The sequence below is a fragment of the Heptranchias perlo genome, chromosome 5 (genome assembly GCF_035084215.1).
Source record: "Heptranchias perlo isolate sHepPer1 chromosome 5, sHepPer1.hap1, whole genome shotgun sequence".
Lineage (NCBI taxonomy): Eukaryota > Metazoa > Chordata > Chondrichthyes > Hexanchiformes > Hexanchidae > Heptranchias > Heptranchias perlo.
This window is the reverse complement of record NC_090329.1, coordinates 75,257,874-75,281,926: the sequence shown is the minus strand read 5'-3', so window position 1 is coordinate 75,281,926 and position 24,053 is coordinate 75,257,874. Positions and strand designations below refer to the sequence as shown.

The window sequence follows — 24,053 nt, the reverse complement described above, 5'->3', positions numbered from 1 at the left end:
AGAGCTGAATTCCAGAGGTGAGGTGAGAGTGACTGCCCTTGACATCAAGGCAGCATTTGACCGAGTGTGGCACCAAGGAGCCCTAGTAAAATTGAAGTCAATGGGAATCAGGGGGAAAACTCTCCAGTGGCTGGAGTCATACCTAGCACAAAGGAAGATGGTAGTGGTTGTTGGAGGCCAATCATCTCAGCCCCAGGGCATTGCTGCAGGAGTTCCTCAGGGCAGTGTCCTAGGCCCAACCATCTTCAGCTGCTTCATCAATGACCTTCCCTCCATCATAAGGTCAGAAATGGGGATGTTCGCTGATGACTGCACAGTGTTCAGTTCCATTCGCAACCCCTCAGATAATGAAGCAGTCTGAGCCCGCATGCAGCAAGACCTGGACAACATCCAGGCTTGGGCTGATAAGTGGCAAGTTACATTCGCGCCAGATAAGTGCCAGGCAATGACCATCTCCAACAAGAGAGAGTCTAACCACCTCCCCTTGACATTCAACGGCATTACCATCGCCGAATCTCCCACCATCAACATCCTGGGGGTCACCATTGACCAGAAACTTAACTGGACCAGCCATATAAATACTGTGGCTACGAGAGCAGGTCAGAGGCTGGGTATTCTGTGGCGAGTGACTCACCTCCTGACTCCCCAAAGCCTTTCCACCATCCACAAGGCACAAGTCAGGAGTGTGATGGAATACTCTCCACTTGCCTGGATGAGTGCAGCTCCAACAACACTCAAGAAGCTCGACACCATCCAAGATAAAGCAGCCCACTTGATTGGCACCCCATCCACCACCCTAAACATTCACTCCCTTCACCACCGGCGCACTGTGGCTGCAGTGTGCACCATCCACAGGATGCACTGCAGCAACTCGCCAAGGCTTCTTCGACAGCACCTCCCAAACCCACGACCTCTACCACCTAGAAGGACAAGGGCAGCAGGCGCATGGGAACAACACCACCTGCACGTTCCCCTCCAAGTCACACACCATCCCGACTTGGAAATATATCGCCGTTCCTTCATTGTCGCTGGGTCAAAATCCTGGAACTCCCTTCCTAACAGCACTGTGGGAGAACCGTCACCACACGGACTGCAGCGGTTCAAGAGGGCGGCTCAAGGGCAATTAGGGATGGGCAATAAATGCCGGCCTTGCCAGCGACGCCCACATCCCGTGAACGAATAAAAAAAAACATGACAAGCCCAACAAGAGGGGATGCAATTCGAGATTTAGTCCTGGGAAATGAAGATGGGCAAATGGGTGAAGTGACAGTGGGTGACCATATTGGGGATAGTGGCCACAATTCAGTTAGTTTTAGCATAATTATGGAAAAGGACAGAATTAAATCGGGAGTAAACATTTTAAATTGGGGGAAGGCAAATTTTACAGAACTAAGAGGTGATTTGGCAGAAGTGGACAGGACACAACTTCTTGAGGAGAAATCAGTGGCAAGCCAGTGGGATGCACTAAAAAGTGAAATTCCATGGGTACAATGCAGACACGTCCCCTCAAAGAAAAAGGGTGGCACTGCCAAATCTAGAGCCCCCTGGTTGTCTAGAAGTATACAGGGCAAGATAACGCAGAAAAAGTAAGCTTATGACTGTCACAGAATGCTAAATACTGCAGAAAGCCTAGGAGTATAGAAAGTACAGGGATGACATAAAAAAGGAAATAAGGAAAGCAAAGAGAGGGCATAATAAAATAATAGCTAGTAAGATTAAAGAAAACCCCAAGAGGTTTTATCAGTACATTAAGAAGAGGATAGCTAAGGAAAAGGTGGGACCCATCAGGGATGATCAGGGTAACTTGTGTGTAGAAGCAGAGGACGTGGGTAGGGTTTTAAATGAATATTTTGTCTCCATATTCACAAAGGAAAGGGATGATATGAACGTAGTAGTTAAAGAGGAGAGGTGTGAAATATTGGATAAGGTAAACATAACGAGAGAGGAAGTACTAGAGGGACTGGAATCCTTGAAAGTTGATAAGTCACCAGGGCCGGATGGATTGTTTCCTAGGTTATTGAAAGAAGCCAGGGGGGAAACAGCGGATGCTCTGAGGATCATTTTCCAATCCTCACTAGATACAGGGGAGGTACCGGAGGACTGGAAGACTGCCAACGTAGTACCATTGTTTAAAAAAGGTACGAGGGAAAGGCTGAACAATTATAGGCCGGTCAGTCTTACCTCGGTGGTGGGCAAACTATTAGAATCAATACTGAGAGACAGGATAAACTGTCACATGGAAAGGCATGGTTTAATCAGGGATAGTCAGCATAGATTTGTTCAGGAAAGGTCATGCCTTACAAATCTGATTAAATTCTTTGAGGAACTAACAAGGCAGATTGATGAGGGTAGTGCAGTGGATGTTGTCTACATGGATTTTAGTAAGGCATTTGACAAGGTCCCACATGGCAGACTGGTCAGAAAGGTAAAAGCCCATGGGATACAGGGAAGTGTGGCGAATTGGATCCAAAATTGACTCAGTAACAGGAAACAAAAGGTAAAAGTGAATGGATGTCTTTGCGAATGGAAATCCGTTTCCAGTGGTGTGCCACAGGGCTCAGTGTTGGGTCCCTTGCTGTTTGTGGTATATATTAATGATTTGGACTTGAAAGTAGGGGGCATGATGGTCAAATTTGCAGACGACACAAAAATTGACCGTGTAGTTGATAGTGAAGAGGATAGCTCTAGACTCCAAGAAGATAGTTGGTGGAGTGGACGGAAAAGTGGCAAATGGAGTTCAACCCGGAGAAGTGTGAGGTGATGCACTTAGGGAGGGCAAACAGTAAAAGGGAATACGCAGTAAACAGGAATATATTGAGAGGGGTAGAGGAAGCGAGAGACCTTGGAGTGCATGTGCACGGGTCCCTGAAGGTGGCAGTACAGGTAGATAAGGTTGTGAAGAAGACATACAGAATGCTCTCCATTATTAGCCGAGGTATGGAATACAAAAGCAGGGATGTAATCATGGAACTGTATAAAACGCTGTTAAGGCCACAGCTGGAGTATCGTGCGCAGTTCTGGTCACATTACAGGAAGGACGTAATTGTTACAGAGAGTGCAGAGAAGATTTACAAGAATTTTGCACGGGCTTGAAAATTGTAGCTACAAGGAGAGATTGGATAGGCTGGGGTTGTTTTCCTTGGAGCAGAGGAGGCTGAGGGGTGGCTTGATTGAGGTGTACAAAATTATGAGGGGCTCCAGAGAGGCTAGACAGGAAGTACCTGTTTCCCCTAGCGGAGAGTTCAAGAACTGGAGGACATAGATTTAAACTGATTGGCGGAAGGATTAGAGGGGATATGAGGAAAAACCTTTTTACCCAAAGGGTGGTGGGTGTATGGAATTCGCTGCCCGAATTGGTGGTAGAGGCAGGGACCCTCAACTCTTAAAAATTACCTGGACCTGCACCTAAAGTGCTGTAAGCTGCAGGGCTACAGACCGGGTGCTGGAAGGTGGGATTAGAATGGGCAACTGGTTGTTCTTCGAGCCGGCGCGGACACGATGGGCCGAATGGCCCCCTTCTGTGCTGTATCTTTTCTATGGTTCTATAGGTACAGCAGGCAATTAGGAAAGCAAATGGCATGTTGGCCTTTATTGCAAGAAGGTTGGAGTAAAAGAGTAAGGAAGTCTTACTACAATTTTACAGAGCTTTGGGAGACCTCACCTGGAGTACTGCGTACAGTTTTGATCTCCTTATCTAAGGAAGGATATACTTGCCTTAGAGGCTGTGCAACAAAGGTTCACTAGATTAATTCCTGGGATGAGAGGGTTGTCCTATGAGGAGAGATTGTGTCGAATGGTCCTATACTCTTTGCAGTTTAGAAGAATGAGAGGTGATCTCATTGAAACATTAAGGATTCTGAGGAGGCTTGACAGGGTAGATGCTGAGAGATTGTTTCCCATGGCTGGACAGTCTAGAACCAGGGGGCATAGGCGCAGGATAAGGGGTCGGCCATTTAAGGCTGAGATGAGGGGGAATTTCTTCACTCAGAGGGTTGTGAATCTTTGGAATCCTCTACCCCAGAGGGCTGTGGATGCTGTGTCATCGAGTATATTCAAGGCTGAGATAGATAGATTTTTGGACTCTAGGGGAATCAAGGGATATGAGGATCGGGCAGGAAAGTGGAGTTGAGGTTGAAGATCTGCCATGATCTGATTGAATGGCGGAGCAGGATCGAGGGGCCGTATGGCCTACTGCTGCTCCTATTTCTTTCTTTCTTAAATTCCCTACTGCTGTATTATCATACAGTCTAAAAATAATTCACGACATTCATTTTACTGACCAAGATATTTGACTGACTAATTTGAAACAATAGTATTGGCAGAATTTCTATTTTTAGCATAGAAGTTATTTCATCAGATATACAAGTTCAGAAACCAAAAAAGAAACTGGCTTAAATTCCAAAAGGAGACCACTTCAGATATAACCAGTGTTATATTCATCTTTGCCCGGAGTTGTAATTTGTTTTTAAATCAGCAGCAAATGCTTTATATCCACCTTTTCTAATCATTTATATTAGTTCTTACTTGTACATGGTTTTCTGCTGTGTTTAATGCTTCTTGAAGCTGTTGGCACTTGTTCCTCAGTTCATTGGCATCCTCCTGAGTGATCTGCAACTCTGTCTGCAGCTTGTCAAGTGCTCTTTTCAAAGCAGTCTCTTGGATTTGAAATTCCATCTTTAGCTGAGACTCCCTCTGTTTCCATAGCAGTAAATCTTCAGATGACTGCTGAGATTTTTTTAAGGCTTCAAATTCACGTTCATAAAAGGCCTGAGCTTTGCTCAATTTAGCTTCAAATTCGTCTGCTAGTTTTTGCTTCTCAAATGTAAATTCTTCAATTTTATTGTTCATAGCAGTCTGTTCAGCTTTGAGCAGTTTCTGTAACTTCTCCTGTTGTTTATTTGAAGTTTCATGCTCTCTGTGATGAGTCCTCAAGAGGTTCTGGACCTCTAGCTTGTGAGCTGCTCGCAGATCTTCCAGAGTTTCCTGTTTATCCTGTCCAAGCTCGGACTGTAACTGCATAAACTGTTGTAACTTATCATCAAAGTTTTCCTTCATTTCTTGGATATTTCTAGACATAATCACAACACCTTGCATTTGTTGGGTCTCTGTAACAAGTTGTGCTTCTTCAACATGCTGCTTATAGGCCTCAAATTCCGCTAGTGCTTGCTGTTTCATCTGCTCGTGCTGTTCCAGAGATTCTTCCAAGGACTGGATTCTCCTCCGTAGTTCTCCTTCCTCATTGATTTTGCCCTTATACTGAAGAATCTTCTCTTTTGTTTCATCAAAAATTTGTTGGATTTCTTCCTCGTGGGCCTCCTTGAGTGTCTGGACAGCAGCCTCATGTTCATCATTTTTAGTATTTAAAGCATAGATCACCTGCAAAAAATTATGACATACAATATATTTATAAGGCTAATGGATCTGTCATAGCATTGTTCATGGCAAGTTAGAGGATTTGTTTTTTTAACATAAGGATATTACATAAAATGTTATGTCTTCTATGGTATAAGTAAAAGAATATTCACACTTTGATTGTCCATTCCGAATATGTGTAAAGAACTGCCTTGCAGAAAGCTGCCTTAGCCCTGAACTTGCAACTTTCTCTAATTTCTCCCCTATCTCCCCTGTCCAAGGTTGCCCTCTCCATACTCATCTCATAAATGAGACCCAACTGCTGTTCTCTTGACCCCACTCCTACTAAACTTCTGACCAGCTAACATGGGGGCCCTTCCTGGCCCCCATGTTAGCTGATATTGTTAACGGTTCCTTATCCTTGTACTGTCCCGCTCCCTTTCAAATCTGAAGTCATCACTCCCCCTCCTCAAAAGAACCACCCTTGACCCCTCTTGTCCTTGCAAACTGCCGCACCATACCCAACCTCCCTTTCCTCTCCAAAGAGGAAAGAGACAGTTTGGGGAGCTAGGTTCTAAGTTAATAAGCAGAACCTCAAGGGTAATAATCTCTGGATTACTACCTGAGCCACGTGCAAATTGGCAAAGGGCAAATGGAACAGAGAGTTAAATGTGTGGCTCAAAGCGTGGTGTGTGAGGACAGGGGTTTCGATTCATGGGGCACTGGCACCAGTGCTGGGGACAGAGGGAGCTGCTCCGTTGGAACGGCCACCACTTAAACTGAGCTGTGACCAGTGTCCTGGCGAATCGAATAACTAGAGCTGTCAACGAAAAAGGGGGCGGGGGGTGGGAGAGGTCAGGTGAGGGGAAATTTAGAAATCTAAAGAGAAAAGTCAAGGCAACAGAGCAGTGTAGTGATTTGGGTAAAGATAAGCAGAGTGTGGCAGGAAGGGACAGAGAGTTTAATGGTAATAGTGCATCAGCGAATAAGGTCAAAGCAGGGGAAAATGGTAAAAAGTTAAAATTAAAGGCTCTTTATCTGAATGCTCGAAGCATTCGTAACAAGATAGACAAATTAGTGGCACAAATAGAGATAAATGGGTTTGATCTAATAGTCATTACAGAGACATGGTTGCAAGGTGACCATGGTTGGGAACTAAATATTCCAAGGTACTTCATGTTTCGAAAAGACAAGCAGAATGGAAAAGGAGTGGGGGGTAGCTCTGATAATAAAGGATGACATAGGATAGTAGTGAGAAAAGATCTTGGTTAGGAGGATCAGGAAGTAGAATCAGTATGGGTGGAAATAAGAAATAACAAGGGGCAGAAAACACTGATGGGAATAGTTTGTAGGCCCCCTAACGATAGCTATACCGTATACTGTTGGACAGAGTATTAATCATGAAATAATAGCAGCTTGTAACAAAGGTAATGCAGTAATCATGTAGGACTTCAATCTTCATATAGACTGGGCAAATCAAATTGGCAAAGGCAGTTTGGAGGACGAGTTCATGGAAAACATTTGAGACAGTTTCCTAGAACAATATGTCATGGAACCAACCAGGGAACAGGCTATTTTAGATCTTGTACTGTGTAATGAGACAGGGTTAATTAGTAATCTCACATTAAAGGATCCTCTGAGGAAGAGTGGTCATAATATGATAAACTCAAGGTGAAATTCTGAGAGTGACATACTTAGGTCCAAAACTAGAGTCCTAAACTTAAGTAAAGCCAATTACATAGGTATGAGGGGCGAGTTGGCTAAGGTAGATTGGGAAATTAAATTAAAAGGTATGACAGTAGATAAGCAAACATTTAAAGAAATATTTCAATATTCTCAATGAATGTACATTCCATTGGTCAATAAAAACTCCATGGGAAAAGTGATTCATCCATGTCTAACTAAAGAAGTTAAGGATAGTAATAGATTAAAAGACGAGGCCTATAATGTTGCCAAGAGGAGCAGTAAGCCTGCAGATTGGGAGAGTTTTAGAAACCAGCAAAGAATGTCCAAAAAATTGATAGAAAGGGAGAAAATAGAATATGAAAGTGAACGAGCAAGAAATATAGAAGCAGATTGTAAGAGCTTCTACAAGTAAAAAGGAAGAGAGTAGTAAAGTAAACATTGGTCCCTTCGAGGTTGAGACAGGGAACTTCTTTAGTTAGACATGGATGAATCACTTTTCCCGTGGAGTTTTTATTGATCAATGGAATGTATATTCGTTGAAAATATTGAAATATTTCTTTAAATGTTTGCTTATAATGGGAAATAAGGAAATGTCAGAGATGTTAAACAAATATTTTGCATCTGTCTTCACAGCATATGACACAAAAAGCATACCAAAAATATTGGGGAACCAAGGGGCTAATGAAAGTGAGGATCTTAAAGTAATTAATATCAGTAGAGAACAAGTACTGGAGAAACTAAAGGACTAAAAGCTGACTAATCCCCTGGACCTAATGGCCTACATCCAAGGGTTCTAAAAGAGGTTGCTGCAGAGATAGTGGATGCATTGGTTGTGATCTTCCAAAATTCCCTAGATTCTAGAACGGTCCCAGCGGATTGGAAGGTAGCAAACGTAACCCCGCTATTCAAGAAAGGAGGGAGAGAGAAAACTGGGAACTACAGGCCAGTTAGCCTGACATCAGTCGTCAGGAACATACTGGAATCCATTATTAAAGAAATGGTAACAAGGCACTTAGAAAATCATAATATGATTAGGCAGAGTCAACATGGTGTTATGAAAGAGAAATCGTGTTTGACAAATTTATTAGTTTTTTTGAGGATGTAACTAGCAGGGTAGATAAAGGGGAACTAGTGGATGTGGTATATTTGGATTTTCAAAAGGCATTCGATAAGGTGCCACATAAAAGGTTATTATGCAAGATAAGGGCTCGTGGGATTGGGGATAATATACTAGCATGGATAGAGGATTAGTTAATGGACAGAAAACAGAGAGTAGAAATAAACGGGTCATTTTCAGGTTGGCAGGCTGCGACTAGTGGGGTGCCGTAAGGATCAGTGCTTCGTCCTCAGCTATTTCCAATCTATATTAATGACTTAGATGAATGGACCAAGTGTATAATGTATCCAAGTTTGCTGACGATACAAAGCTAGGTGGGAAAGTAAGCTGTGAGGAGGACCCAAAGAGTCTGCAAAGGGATATAGACAGGTTAGGTGACAGGGTTGTTCTATGAGGAGAGATTGAGTAGAATGGGCCTATTCTCTCTGGAGTTTAGATGAGAGGTGATCTCATTGAAACATACAAGATTCTGAGAGGGCTTGACAGGGTAGATGTTGTGCGGTTGTTTCCCTTGGCTAGAGAGTTGAGAACTAAGGGCATAGTCTCAGGATAAGGGGTCAGCCATTTAAAACTGAGATGAGGAGGAATTTCTTCATTCAGAGGGTTGTGAATCTTTGGAATTCTCTACCCCGGAGGGCTGTGGATGCTGACTCGTTGAGTATATTCAAGGCTGAGATAGCTAAATTTTTGGACTCTAGGGGAATCAAGGGATATGGGGATTGGGCGGGAAAGTGGGGTTGAGGCCGAAAATCAACCACGATCTTACTGAATGGCGGTGTAGGCTTGTGGAGCCATGTGGCCTGCTTCTGCTCCTATTTCTTATGTTCTTATATTTAAAGTCTTTGAATGTGTTGTTGCCTCCCAAATCCGTGCACATCTTTCCCACAACTCCATGTCTGAACCTCTCCCATCAGATTTCCATCCCTGCCCCTGCACTGAAATGACGCTAATCAAAGTTACAAATTACATCCTAGGTGACTATGACGATGGGACACTATTCGTACTCATCCTTCTCGACCTGTCTGCAGCCTCAACACGGTCGATCACACCATCCTCCTACAACGCTTCTCCTCCGTTGTTCAGTTGAGTGGGACTGCCCTCGCCTGGTTCCATTCCTATCTATCCAGTCGTAGCCAGAGAATCTCCTGCAATGGCTTCTCTTCCTACTCCCGCACTGTTAACTCTGAAGTCCCCCCAAGGATCTATCCTTGGTCCCCTCCTATTTCTCATCTACAGTCTGCCCCGCGAGTGCATTAATTGTATTAATACGCCTGTCTATCTCTTATTTTTCAGTTTTGAAGAAGGTTCTGGCCCAGAAATGTTAACTGGTCTGTTCTCTCCACAGATGTTGCCTGACCTGAGTGTTTTCAACATTTTATGCTTTTGTTTCAGATTTTCAGCATCTACAGTTTTTTGCTAAAAAAAGTTTTTTTTTAAGATGCAACATTGGTGGATTCCCTAAATGTTCAGTTATGATTTGTTACTGTCCCATGAAAAGAATATTTAGCTAATCGGGTACACTGTGCATGTGTGACACTTTCACATGTAATAGATGTGCTAAACATAAATGTCAACAAACCTCTAATACAAGGTCAAACATGGCTAAATAGTAATAACTGATTTGGTATGAACTGTCCTCTCAAACTAATGGCAATTTAAAAGACCAACAGGCTTAAGTTTAGTCTCTTTCTTCCATGTGATGCCATGTACTAAGATTGTGTATGTGTATCCAGTGAAACATATTCTTGCATATCTGAGTAAACAGATCACAGGTGAAAAGTTATTTGTAATTTTTTTTAAAAACTTAATGCAATTGCAAAGAACTGCGAATACCTCAACAATGTTGCAATACATTCATTCAATCATTTAATTTTTCTTTGCCTTTTAAGCATCTTCCTGCCTTTGTAATATAGAATCATAAAATGTAGCATAGAAACAGGTCAATCTTCCCATCAAGTCTACACCAATGTTTTCCTCTGTGAGCCTAGCCTAATCCATTTGCTTGCCCATTCCCCATACCCTTTAATATTACTCCTTTTCAAGCAACTACCTAGTTTCCTTGTTAATTAATTTATGTACTCCAGCTTGTGGCAGCGAATTCCACATGCTGATCATCTAGGTAAAGAATTTTTTCTAACTTCCATTTTAATCAGAAGAAAATCTTCCTTTATAGAAAGTTTGGTCATTTTGTGAAATATTTCTGTAAGATGTGATTCTTATCTCAATTTTGTACCCTAAAACATATTATTGTTCCAGATTCTAGCCTCAAGATAGCACTGTGGAAAACTAGCAGAAATGTTTGTACAATGCAACCAATGGTAGTATTAGACAACACAATACCCCAATCATGCGACAAGAATTTTCTCCTAAGTAGAAGACCAACAAATAAAATACATTGAATTCGTCACAATCATGACCGATCAACTTCTTTATTTTTTTCTATTTAAAAAATTGTTAAAAAAGTCACCACTTCCTTCAATAATGATCCTTTTTATGGTTTTTATTTTTTTAAAATATATAAAAAGAAACTTGTCCTGAGATTGCAATACTTTTATCTTTAATAACTATTACATCTGGGAAATTAACGGAAATTTAAATTTCAGCAGCTTGTATCCCAGGTTTAATTTTTTTTTAAAAGAAGCATTCTCCCCCCACACAAAATAAAGTAGAACTAACTAGTATAGGACTGGGGTTGACAATTGTAAACAATTTTACAACACCAAGTTGTAAACATTTACCTGAGGAAGGAGGAAGCCTCCGAAAGCTTGTGAATTTAAAATAAAATTGCTGGACTATAACTTGGTGTTGTAAAATTGTTTACAATAGTATAGGACTAATCATATAGCAAAACATCTTATCAAAAGTGTATCCAATAATTTTCAAAAATGCAGAATCTTCATTTGCATCTCAAAATACCTAAGAAACAAGAAAGCATGAATGATTATGTATAAATGATAAGCCTGGCCATCGCAGGGCTCATGAAACATAACAGGCAAGATTAAGTGCAGCCTTGGGACAGTAACTTGGTCTCTTCATTGATTGGGCTTACTGAGGAAGTGGCATTTGTGGGCAATGACATATCGTGGTCGTGGCCAGGTGCAACTGTTGTACTTCCTTACTTATTTAGCGAACAACAAATGTGTCACAAGAAACATAATAGGAGCAGGAGTAGGCCATACGGCCCCTCAAGCCTGCTCCGGCCATTCAGTCAGATCATGGCTGATCTTCGACCTCACTTTCCTGCCCGATCCCCAAATCCCTTGATTACCTTAGAATCCAAAAAATCTATTGAATGTTCTTTTTTGTAAATGGGATGTGGGCGTCGCTGGCAAGGCCAGCATTTAGTGCCCATCCCTAATTGCCCTTGAGAAGGTGGTGGTGAGCCGCCTTCTTGAACCACTGCAGTCCGTGTGGTGAAGGTTCTCCCACAGTGCTGTTAGGAAGGGAGTTCCAGGATTTTGACCCAGTGACGATGAAGGAACGGTGATATATTTCCAAGTCGGGATGGTGTGTGACTTGGAGGGAAACGTGCAGATGGTGGTGTTCCCATGTGTCTGCTGCCCTTGTCCTTCTAGGCGGTAGAGGTCGCAGGTTTGGGAGGTGCTGTTGAAGCCTTGGCAAGTTGCTGCAGTGTATCCTGTGGATGATACACACTGCAACCACGGTGCGCCGGTGGTGAAGGGAGTGAATGTTTAGGGTGTGGATGGGGTGCCAATCAAGCAGGCTGCTTTGTGCTGGATGGTGTCGAGCTTCTTGAGTGTTGCTGGAGCTGCACTCATCCTGGCAAGTGGGGAGTATTCCATCACACTCCTGATTTGTGCCTTGTGGATGGTGGAAAGGCTTTGGGGAGTCAGGAGGGGAGTCACTCGCTGCAGAATACCCAACCTCTGACCTGCTCTTGTAGCCACAGTATTTATGTGACTGATCCAGTTAAGTTTCTGGTCAATGATGACCCCCAGGATGTTGATGGTGGGGGATTTGGCGATGGTAATGCCGTTGAATGTCAAGGGGAGGTGGTTAGACTCTCTTATTGGAGATAGCCTGGCACTTGTCTGGCACGAATGTTACTTGCCACGGACTGCTTCATTATCTGAGGGGTTGCGAATGGAACTGAACACTGTTCCATTCCCATTTCTGAACTTATGTTAGAGGGAAGGTCATTGATGAAGCAGCTGAAGATGGTTGGGCCTAGGACACTGTCCTGAGGAAATCCTGTAGCAATGTCCTGGGGCTGAGATGATTGGCCTTCAACAACCACTACCATCTTCCTTTGTGCTAGATATGACTCCAGCTACTGGAGAGTTTTCACCGATTCCCATTGACTTCAATTTTACTAGGGCTCCTTGGTGCCACACTCGGTCAAATGCTGCCTTGATATCAAGGGCAGTAACTTTCACCTCACCTCTGGAATTCAGCTCTTTTGTCCATGTTTGGACCAAGGCTGTAATTAGGTCTGGAGCCGAGTGGGCCTGGCAGAAACCATACTGAGCATCGGTGAGCAGGTTATTATTGAGTAACTGCCGCTTGATAGCACTGTTGACGACACCTTCCATCACTTTGCTGATGATTGAGAGTAGGCTGATGCGGTGGCAATTGGCTGGATTGGATTTGTCCTGCTTTTTGTGGACAGGACATACCTGGTCTATTTTCCCCATTGTCGGGTAGATGCCAGTGTTGTAGCTGTACTGGAACAGCTTGGCTAGAGGCGCGGCTAGTTCTGGAACACAAGTCTTCAGCGCTACAGCCGGGATGTTGTCGGGGCCCATAGCCTTTGCTGTATCCAGTGCACTCAGCCTTTTGTTGATATCACGTGGAGTGAATCGAATTGGCTGAAGACTGGCTTCTGTGATGGTGGGGATATCGGGAGGAGGCCGAGATGGATCATCCACTCGGCACTTCTGGCTGAAGATGGTTGCAAAATGTCTTTTGCACTCACGTGCTGGACTCTGCCATCATTGAGGATGGGGATGTTTACAGAGCCTCCATCCTCCCGTTAGTTGTTTAATCGTCCACCACCATTCACGACTAGATGTGGCAGAACTGCAGAGCTTTGATCTGATCCGTTGGTTGTTGAATCGCTTAACTCTGTCTATAGCATGTTGCTTCCGCCATTTAGCATGCATGTAGTCCTGAGTTGTAGCATCACCAGGTTGGCACCTCATTTTGAGGTACGCCTGGTGCTGCTCCTGGCGAGCTCTTCTACTCTCCTCATTGAACCAGGGTTGATCCCCTGGCTTGTTGGTAATGGTAGAGTGAGGAATATGCCAGGCCATGAGGTTACAGATTGTGCTGGAATACAATTCTGCTGCTGCAGATGGCCCACAGCGCCTCATGGATGCCCAGTTTTGAGCTGCTAGATCTGTTCTGAATCTATCCCAATTAGCACGGTGATAGTGCCACACAACACGTTGGATAGTGGCCTCAGTGCGAAGACGGGACTTCATCTCCACGAGGACTCCCACCAATACTGTCATGGACAGATGCATCTGCAACAGGTGGATTGGTGAGGACGAGGTCAAGTAGGTTTTTCCCTCATGTTGGTTCGCTCACCACCTGCCACAGGCACAGTCTGGCAGCTATGTCTTTCAGGACTCAGCCAGTTCGGTCAGTAGTGGTGCTACCGAGCCACTCTTGGTGACTGACATTGAAGTCTCCCACCCAGAGTACATTCTGTGCCCTTGCTACCTCAAGTGCTTTCTCCAAATGGTGCTCAACATGGAGGAGGACTGATTCATCAGCTGAGGTAGGACGGTAGGTGGTAATCAGCAGGAGGTTTCCTTGCCCATGTTTGATCTGATGCCATGAGATTTCATGGGGTCCGGAGTCAATGTTGAGGACTCCCAGGGCCACTCCCTCCTGACCGTATATCACTGTACCGCCACCTCTGGTTGGTCTGTCCTGCCAGTGGGACATGACATACCCAGTGATGGTGATGGAAGAGTCTGGGACATTGGCTGAAAGGTATGATTCTGTGAGTATGGCTATGTCAGGCTGTTGCTTGACTAGTCTGTGGGACAGCTCTCCCAATTTGGCACAAGTCCCCAGATGTTCGTGAGGAGGACTTTGCAAGGTCGACTGGGCTTGGTTTGCCTTTGTCGAGTCCGGTGCCGGGTGGTCCGTCTTGTTTTATTCTTCTTATGACTTTTTTTTAAGCAAGATTTTACAACTGAGTGGCTTGCTAGGCCATTTCAGAGGGCAATTAAGAATCAACCACATTGCTATGGGTCTGGAGTCACATATAGGCCGGGTAAGAACGGCAGGTTTCCTTCTCTAAAGGACATTAGTGAACCAGATAGGTTTTTACGACAATCTGATAGTTTCATGGCCACCATTACTGATACTAGTTTTTTTTTTAATTCCAGATTTTATTTAATTAATTGAATTTAAATTCCCCAGCTGCCATGGCAGGATTTGAACTCATAACTCCTGGTTATTAGTCCAGGCCTCTGGATTACTAGTCCAATAACATAACCACAATGCTACCGTACCCCAATGACTGAGCAGCCACAGCCCTCTGGGGTAGAGAACTCCAAAGATGCACGTCCCTGAGTGAAGAAATTCCTCCACATCTCAGTCCTAAATGGTCGGCCCCTTATCCTGAGACTATGACCCCTAGTTTGACTCTCCAGCCAGGGGAAACAGCATCTCTGCATCTACCCTGTCAAGCCCGCTGAGAATCTTATATGTTTCAATGAGATCACCTCTCATTCTTCTAAACTCCAGAGAGTATGCGTCCACTCTACTCAATCTCTCCTCAGAGGACAACCCTTTTCTCCCAGGAATCAATCCAGTGAACCTTCGTTGCACCTCCTCTAAGGCAATTATATCCCTCCTTAGGTAAGGAGACCAAAACTGTACACAGTAGTCCAGATGTAGTCTCACCAAGACCCTGTACAATTGCAGCAAGACTTCCTTACTCTTGTACTCCAACCCTCTTGCAATAAAGGCCAACATACCATTTGCCTTTCTAATTGCTTGCTGTACCTGCATGTTAACTTCCTGTGTTTTGTGTCCAAAGTCACCCAAATCTCTTTGAAGAACAACATTTAATAGTTTCTCACCATTTAAAAAATATTCTGTTTTTCTATTCTTCCTACCAAAGTGAATAACCTCACATTTCCCCACATTGTACTCCATCTGCTCCTTCTTGCCCACTCACTTGACTCACAATCCACATGTTGTTTCAGTTATTAATCCTGTTCGTATACCAAAAAAATAAGTACAGAAAAGAATGTAGAAGTGAAAAAAGGCCAATTATCCAGCTTACACTGACATCTAGATCTTCTTCAGGCCCTGAACTAGCCACTGTTTTAAAGGATTAATGGCAAATAAGGTTTAATGTAGATAAGTACCGTATATTGAAAGTAAAATCATACATTCTATCCCATCGATGGAGCACATCAGAGGGAATCCTCACTGGATATGGCATGGTGCCAGAGGATTGGAGGAGTGCTATTGTTCCATTGTTTAAAAAGGGAGCGAGGGATAGACCGAGTAATTACAGGTCAGTCAGTCTAACTTCGGTGGTGGAAAATTAATGGAATCAATTCTGAGGGACAGGATAAACGGTCACTTAGAAAGGCACTGAGTAATTAAGGACAGTTAGCAAGGATTTGTTAAGGGAAAGTTGTGTCTGACTAACTTGATTGAATTTTTTGAGGCGGTAACAAAGAGGGTCGATGAAAGTAGTGCATTTGATGTAATCTACGTGGACTTTAGCAAGGCTTTTGACAAGGTCCCACATGGCAGAATGGTCAAAAAAGTACAAGCACATAGAATCCAAGGGAGAATGGCAAGTTGGATCCAAAATTAGCTCGGTGGCAGAAAGCAAAGCGTAATGGTCGACGGGTGTTTTTGTGACTGGAAGGTTGTTTCCAGAGGGGTTCCTCAGGGCTCAGTACTAGGTCCCTTGGTTTTTCTGATACAGATCAATGATTTGGACTTAAATGTAGGGGGCATGATTAAGAAGTTTGCAGATGATACAAAAATTGGCTGCATGTTGATAGTGAGGAGGAAAGCTGTAGACTGGTCAGGTGGGCAGAAAAGTGGCAAATGGAATTCAATCCGGAGAAGTGTGAGGTAATGCATTTAGGGAGGGCAAACAAGGCAAGGGAGTACACAATAAATAGAAGGATACTGATAGGTGTTGAGGAGGTGAGGAACCTTGGAGTGCATGTCCACAGATTCCTGAAGGTAGTAGGACAGGTAGATAAGGTGGTTAAGAAGGCATATGGAATACTTGCCTTTATTAGCGCAGGCATAGATTATAAAAGCAGGGAGGTTATGCTGGAACTGTCGTTAGGCCACTGTTTGATTACTGTGTACAGTTCGGGTCACCACATTACAGGAAGGATATAATTGCACTAGAGAAGATACATAGGAGATTTACGAGGATGTTGCCAGGACTAGAGAATTTTAGCTATGAGGAAAGATTGGATAGGCTGGGATTGTTCTCTTTGGAAGAGAGGAGGCTGAGGGGTGATTTAATTGAGGTGTACAAAATTATGAGGCGTCCAGATAGAGTGGATAGGACGGATTTATTTCCCTTAGCAGAGAGATCAATAACCAGGAGGCATAGATTTAAAGTGATTGGTAGAAGGATTAGAGGGGACCTCAGGAAAGTTTTTTCACCCAGAGGGTGGTGGGGGTCTGGAACTCACTACCTGAAAGGGTGGTAGAGGCAGAAGCCCTCAGCTCATTTAAAAAATACCTGGATGTGCACCTAAAGTGCAGTGACGTACAAGGCTACAGACCAAGTGCTGGAAAGTGGGATTAGGCTGGGTGGCTCATTCGGCCGGCACGGACACGATGGGCTGAATGGCCTCCTTCTGTGCCGTAAATTTTCTATGATTCTAAGTTGAGAATGACTTTGGGTGTTAGTTTAGTCACTTACCATGCCAAAGAGCATGTGATGGCCATAAACAAAGCAAATAGGATGCTGCGTTATGTTGTCAAATAAGGTTGCAACCAGAGTACTCCATACAGTTCTGGTCACAACATATTGGGGTAAGATATGTGTAGTGTAGTTTTTCTGTTACTGGACTAGTAATCTAGAGAACTGGAGCAATAATCCAGAGAATATGAGTTCAAATCCCACCATGGCAGTTTGAGAATTTGAATTCAGTTGAAGAAAAAAAACTGGAAATAAAAAAGCTGGTACAATCCCGACTACTCATATCGCCGTTCCTTCATCGTTGCTGGGTCAAATTCCTGGAACTCCCTACCTAACAGCACTGTGGGAGAACCTTCACCACGCGGACTACAGCGGTTCAAGAAGGCGGCTTACCACCACCTTCTCAAGGGCAATTAGGGATGGGCAATAAATGCTGGCCTTGCCAGCGACACCCACATCCATTAGCGAATTAAAAAAAAGCACCTTAGTGTTAACACAACTTGCTCAATGGATGATAAAGCAAGTAGCAGCTGCACAACTTGGTGGGACTGCAATGTTGATCTTTTATCCAACCAAAAGGGAGTACACTGAAGTGGCAGAGCAAGAAATGAAAGCAAGAGAAGGAGAAAAAAGAATTCTCAAGCGCCTACCGGAAGACAAGAAATGGACGAGGGATGAAAACCTACGGTATTGAAGCAGGAAAATCTGTTAGAAATCATAGAATCATACAAAGGTTACATCACGGAAGGAGGCCATTCAGCCCATCGTATCCACGCTGGCTCTATGCAAAGCAATCCAGCTGGTCCCATTCCCCCGCCCTTTCCCTGTAGCCCTGCAAAATTTTTCCTTTCAAGTACTTATCCAGTTCCCTTTTGAAGGCCATGAATGAATCAAGAAGGATTCCATGACAAAGTATGCCTGAAATAGCAGGTGTGCTTAACATGTTATAAGCAGCACCTTTGTAATTGACACCTATGGTAATGGTAAATGGTCAGCGCTATTTGCACAAAAAACCAGGACAAATCTAATCCAGCCAATTACCGCCCCATCAGTCTACTCTCAATCATCAGCAAAGTGATGGACGGTGTCGTCAACAGTGTTATTAAGCGGCACTTACTCACCAATAACCTGCTCATCGATGCTCAGTTTGGGTTCTGCCAGGACCACTCGGCTCCAGACCTCGTTACAACTTTGGTCCAAACATGGACAAAAGAGTCCAGAATTCAAGAGGTGAGGTGAAAGTGACTGCCCTTGACATCAAGGCAGCATTTGACCAAGTGTAGCACCAAGGAGCCCTAGTAAAATTGAAGTCAATGGGAATCAGGGAGAAAACTTTCCAGTGGCTGGAGTCATAACTAGCACAAAGTAAGATGGTAGCCGTTATTGGAGGCCAATCATCTCAGCCCCAGGACATTGTTGCAGGAGTTCCTCAGGGCAGTGTCCTAGGCCCTACCATCTTCAGCTGCTTCATCAATGACCTTCCCTCCATCATAAGGTCAGAAATGGGGATGTTCACTGATGATTGCACAGTGTTCAGTTCCATTCGCACCCTTCAGATAATGAAGCAGTCCGTGCCCGCATGCAGCAAGACCTGGACGACCTGGGCTGTTAAGTGGCAAGTAACATTCGCGCCACACAAGTGCCAGGCAATGACCGTCTCCAACAAGAGTGTCTAACCACCTCCCCTTGATATTCAATGGCATTACCGTCGCCGAATCCCCCACAATCAACATCCTGGGGGTCACCATTGACCAGAAACTTAACTGGACCAACCACATAAATACTGTGGTTACAAAAGCAGGTCAGAGGCTGGGTATTCTGTGGCGATTGACTCACCTCCTGACTCCCCAAAGCCTTTCCACCATCTACAAGGCACAAGTCAGGAGTGTGATGGAATACTCTCCACTTGCCTGGATGAGTGCAGCTCGAACAACACTCAAGAAGCTTGACATCATCCACGACAAAGCAGCCCGCTTGATTGGCACCCCATCCACCACCGGCGCACCGTGGCTGCAGTGTGTACCATCTACAGGATACACTGCAGCCAAGGCTTCTTCGAAAGCACCTCCCAAATCAGTGACCTCTACCATCTAGAAGGACAAGGACAGCAGGCACATGGGAACACTACCACCTGCACGCTCCTCTCCAAGTCACACACCACCCCGACTTGGAAATATATCGCCGTTCCTTCATCGTCGCTGGGTCAAAATCCTGGAACTCCCTACCTAAAAGCACAGTAGGAGAACCTTCACCACACGGACTGCAGTGGTTCAAGGCGGCAGCTCACCACCACCTTCTCAAGGGCAATTAGGGATGGGCAATAAATGCTGGCCTTGCCAGCGATGCCCACATCCCATGAATGCATAAAAAAAGGCGGCTGCCCGCGATAAGCATGGACAGTCTAGGTGGTGGGGACTGGATCAGTAAAAGTGACCATGAAGCTGTCAGGTGGTCATAAAACCCAACCGATTCATTAATGCTCTTTAAGGAAGGAAACCTGCTGTTCTTAGCCAGTCTGGCCTATTTGTGACTCCAGTCCCACACCAATGTGGCTGATTCTTAACTATCTTCTGAAGTGGCCTAGCAAGCCATTCAGTTGCATCAAGCCACTACGAAGAATACAACGCGGACTGCAGCAGTTCAAGGCGGCATACCACCGTCTTCTCAGGGCAATAAAATGCCAAGCTTGTCAATGATGCCCACATCCTGAGAATGAATTAAAAAACATACGGGGATCATCCAGGCCCTAGAGACAGTGCAGAGAATAGCAATAAGGATGATGCCAGGTGTCAGCAGGAAGAGCCCTGATGAACAACTTGCTAAACTAATGGGTAGAAATCAGAACAAGTGGCAAAGGTTCAAGATTATGAAGGGAAAATTTGGTGCAGACATCAGGAAATATTTTACATGAAGGCTGTTGAGATAAATGAGGGAGGAGACAACAAAGGTTCTGTCCACAATTTTGCAATCCTCATTAAATATGTAAATTGTCATTGGGCTGGACAGTTGCCGATGTAATACCCTTATTGAAGGAGGAAGAATAGGATGAACAAGGTAACTATAGAGCAGTTGGTCTAACATTGGCTGTGCACAAACACTTAGAATCCATCATTCAATATAAAATAGTTTTATTTCTACGGTTTGCTGTTGTTACTTTTATTTCACAATTAAGCCAGAAAGTCATTAGTAGCCTGAGATATACTGCCTATCAGTGTTATTTGTCAGGGGGATGATTTTAAGTTGTTCCGCTAGACAGGAACAGGGCAGCAGTGCTCGAAAATTGCAGTGTTGTACTTACTGCCCTATTCCTACACCATTTCTTCCCACTGCCAATACAAGTAAATGTACTTCACGGGTAAATTAACTTAACAAACATCTACCACCATTCAGAGTGAAACTTTGCAGTCATTCCCTTTCACCATAGTTTGAAATTCAGGAATAAATTTATCAGACATAACAAATCTTAGTGCAGCTTCTAGATTCTTCTGCTGGGTGGAAGCAGTTATTCTAAATTGTTCGATCTGACCACGATGACAGCTCTCCTCTTTATGTATTGTTGCTGGTGTTTCCATGGTACCACAGTCCAGCGTTTTCACCATCTTACGCACCATTTTAACAGATAACCAATAAGCAGTAACCAAGAAAGCAAAGCACACTGTTTTTCATCTTAGGTTATAGTCCACATGCATATGCTCTGCGAATGAGTATTGAGATCATATGTCCAATGACGGTGCCTATTACTTAAATTTATTTACTAATCAAAAATGCAATTAGCTACATCTGGATTCCCAGTTACCATATGTGGCTAGTGACCAACATCTTGGACAACATTATTAAAAAAAAATGTTTGGAAATTGAGGACGCACTTTATAATCTTCCAAAGTTTGCTAAATTCAGGGATACCACCCGATTATTGGAAGGTAGCAAATGTTATATGATTCAAAAATGGGGGAAGGAACAACCAGGTAAAATCAGATCACTGATGTTTGTCTCAGAAGCAAGAAAGGTAACCAGAATCCATTATCAGGATGGAGTTCGTAAGCACTTGTAAAGGTATAAGCTGATTGTTAAGATTATTTAGACATGATCCACCTTTCACAGAACAGTGCTGAGTAGAGTTCTTTCATATAGTCACTGTAGTGGTGGATGTTGGAGGATCATTGAATGTCATATACATTTTCACAAGGTAATTGATAAGATTCCAAACAAGAATCTAGCTAAAACTGAGGTATGTGGAATTGGAAGTAACCTTGTGGCATGGTTAAGAAACTGGCTGGGAAGTAGGAGTCAGAAAAAAAATAGATTAAGTGAGATGGAAGAGCAATGATAGATATAGTTCAATGTAGCACAGTATGCCATAGTACATTTTGGACTTAAGAACGGCAGATGTGAACACAGTCTAAATGGGGAAGCATTAGTAGGGATAGATGAACAAGAACATAAAAATCTAGTTTACAGGTGCAAAAAACAACCCAGAATGAATGGATTCAAATATGATGAGAGATTGGGTAAATTTCGTGTCATATTTCAGGATTTTCGACCATCTTGCGGCAAAAGAATCTGGATTTTTAAAAAAATGTATTCTTGGGAAATGGGTGTTGCTGGCAAAGCCGGCATTTATTGTCCATCCCTAGTTACCCTTAAGAGGGGTGGTGGTAGACCGTCTTCTTGAACCGGTGCAGTCCGGTTGGTGAAAGAACTCCGACAATGCTATCAGCTTATACCTTTACAAGTGTTTACTAAGTCCATCCTGATAATGGATTCTAATTACTTTTCTTACTTCTGCGATAACATCAGTAATCTGATTTTACCTGGTTGTTCCTTCCCCCATTTTTGAATCGTGTAACATTTGCTACCTTCCAATAATTGGGTGCTATCCCTCAATTTAGCAAACTTTGGAAGATTATAACGTGCATCCTCAATTTCCAAACATTTCTTTTAATAGTGTTGTCCAATACATTGGCCACTAGCCACATGTATCTAATTGGGAATCCAGATGTAGCTAATTGCATTTTGGCCAGGATTTTAACCCTCCGACAATGAAGGAACAGTGATATAAATCCAAGTCAGGATAATGTGTGACTTGGAAGGGAAGTTGAAGGTGACTGGTGTTCCCATGCACCTGCTGTCCTTGTACTTATAGGTGTTGGTGGTCGCGGGTTTGGAAGGTGCTGCTGAAGAAGCCTTGACATCCTGTAGACAGTACACACTGCAACCACGGTTCACCAATGGTGGAGGGAGTAGATACTGATCAAGCAGACTGCTTTGGCCTGGATAGTGTCGAGCTTCCCCAGGCAAGTAGAAAGTATTCCATCACACTCCCGATTTGTGCCTTATAGGTGGTAGAGAGGCTTTGGGGAGTCAGCAGATCAGCCACTCGCTACAGAATATCCAACCTCTGACCTGCTCTAGTAGCCACAGCATTTATGAGGCTGGTGCAGTTCAGTTTCTGATCAATGGTGACTCCCAAGATGTTAATGGTGTGGGACACAGTAATGATAATGCTATTGAATGTCATAGGGAGGTGGCTATGCTCTCTCTTGTTGGAGATGATCATTGCTTGACACTGTGGTACGAATGTCACTTGCCACTTATCATCCCAAGCCTGGATGTTGTCCAGGTCTTGCTGTATGCAGGCATGGACTGCTTCATTATCTGAGGAATTGCGAATGGAGCTGAAGGCTGTGGAATCATCAGCAAACTGTCCCACATCTGACCTTATGATGGAGGGAAGGTCACTGATAAAGCAGCTGAAGATAGTTGGGCCAAGAACGTTGCCCTTAGGAACACCAGCAGCGATGTCCTGGGGCTGAGGGCATTGCTGCAGGAGATGATGTATAATGAAGGAAAATTAAGTTTCAGAAGGTTTAAAATTCACTTTGCAGCTAGTGCCTTGGGGAGGGGGAAAGAGAGTTGCATTTTCAGATTGTCAGATTGGCTTGTCTTTGGAATACTCCAGATATCCCTCTTTCCTTTCTGCTGAAGACCCTGATTTTCCAGAGAACTTGATACCATCTGCAAACTTACACTTATATGTTTGTCCAAATCATTTATAATTATTGTGAAATTCTAGGGTACACCCCGGTCACAGCTGTCCTTAATCATCATTGACCATTGCCCTTTGTTTTATATTCCTTGGCCAAATTATCAAATTTACAACTTTCTCTTCAGGCACAAGCCTCTTTGGAGATACTTGGTCAAATGGGTTCCAAAAGTCCATCTATTTAATATCCAATGTTATTCTTATGCCAGTTCTGTTATATTCTCAGAAGAATGTCAATGAATTTATATAGGTATGATGTGCTTTTCATAATCACAAGTTGGCTTAAAAGTAGTGCAAAGCTGTTATGAAAAGCTTTCTAATTGCTCCATTGTTTTCCCTAAAACAGATACAAATATCAGGCTAACAGGCTTATAATTCCTAGGAGCACATATCTAACCTTTTAAAAAATTGGAGTAGCATTAGCCATTTTCAAATAGTCTGGTATTATTCCCTACTTAATGAGCTACAAACATTTTAGTCACCCCTGCTCCGACTATTTCCTTAGGTACTTCTAGATGCAGGCCATCTGGTCATTTTACCCAATGGAAATTCAAACAGTGAAAAAATCTTAGGAAAAATACAGCAGAAATATTTGATATGTACACTAAATATCTGATCATGATCTAGGTCAGCTGAAATGTAAGTATTCAAAAATTATGAATTTTCTAATGATCAACATACTAGGTATGGTAAATCTACTGCAAAATTGCATGTTGTTAATTTTATGTAAAATGTGCTTTTTCATATTTTGTTGGTGTGTTTTCTGTTTTTATTTTCAATGAGTTGCTGATAAGGAAACTGTCTATTTCTACCCAGTTTATAGTAGTCGTGATTAAAGCAAAATTTTCAACCAAGCATTGCACTTCTCTTCAAATTAGTTCCGTGTCTATCAAATGCATTTTAATTTCATAAACTAGCATTGTCAAGTTGATCACATCACTATAATATTCTTTTTATCTATT

General features: G+C 43.3%; 1 protein-coding gene across 5 annotated transcripts in view; it reads right to left on the bottom strand.

Annotated features, from left to right (window-relative positions):
• The window catches only part of fam184ab (family with sequence similarity 184 member Ab), a 162,828-nt gene that overhangs the window by 105,028 nt on the left and 33,747 nt on the right, over positions 1-24,053 (bottom strand). For all 5 annotated transcript variants that reach the window (XM_067984673.1, XM_067984674.1, XM_067984676.1 and 2 more), the window contains exon 2: positions 4,525-5,376. In XM_067984673.1, the coding sequence (XP_067840774.1) occupies positions 4,525-5,376 (852 nt within the window). The remainder of the gene's footprint in view (positions 1-4,524; positions 5,377-24,053) is intronic.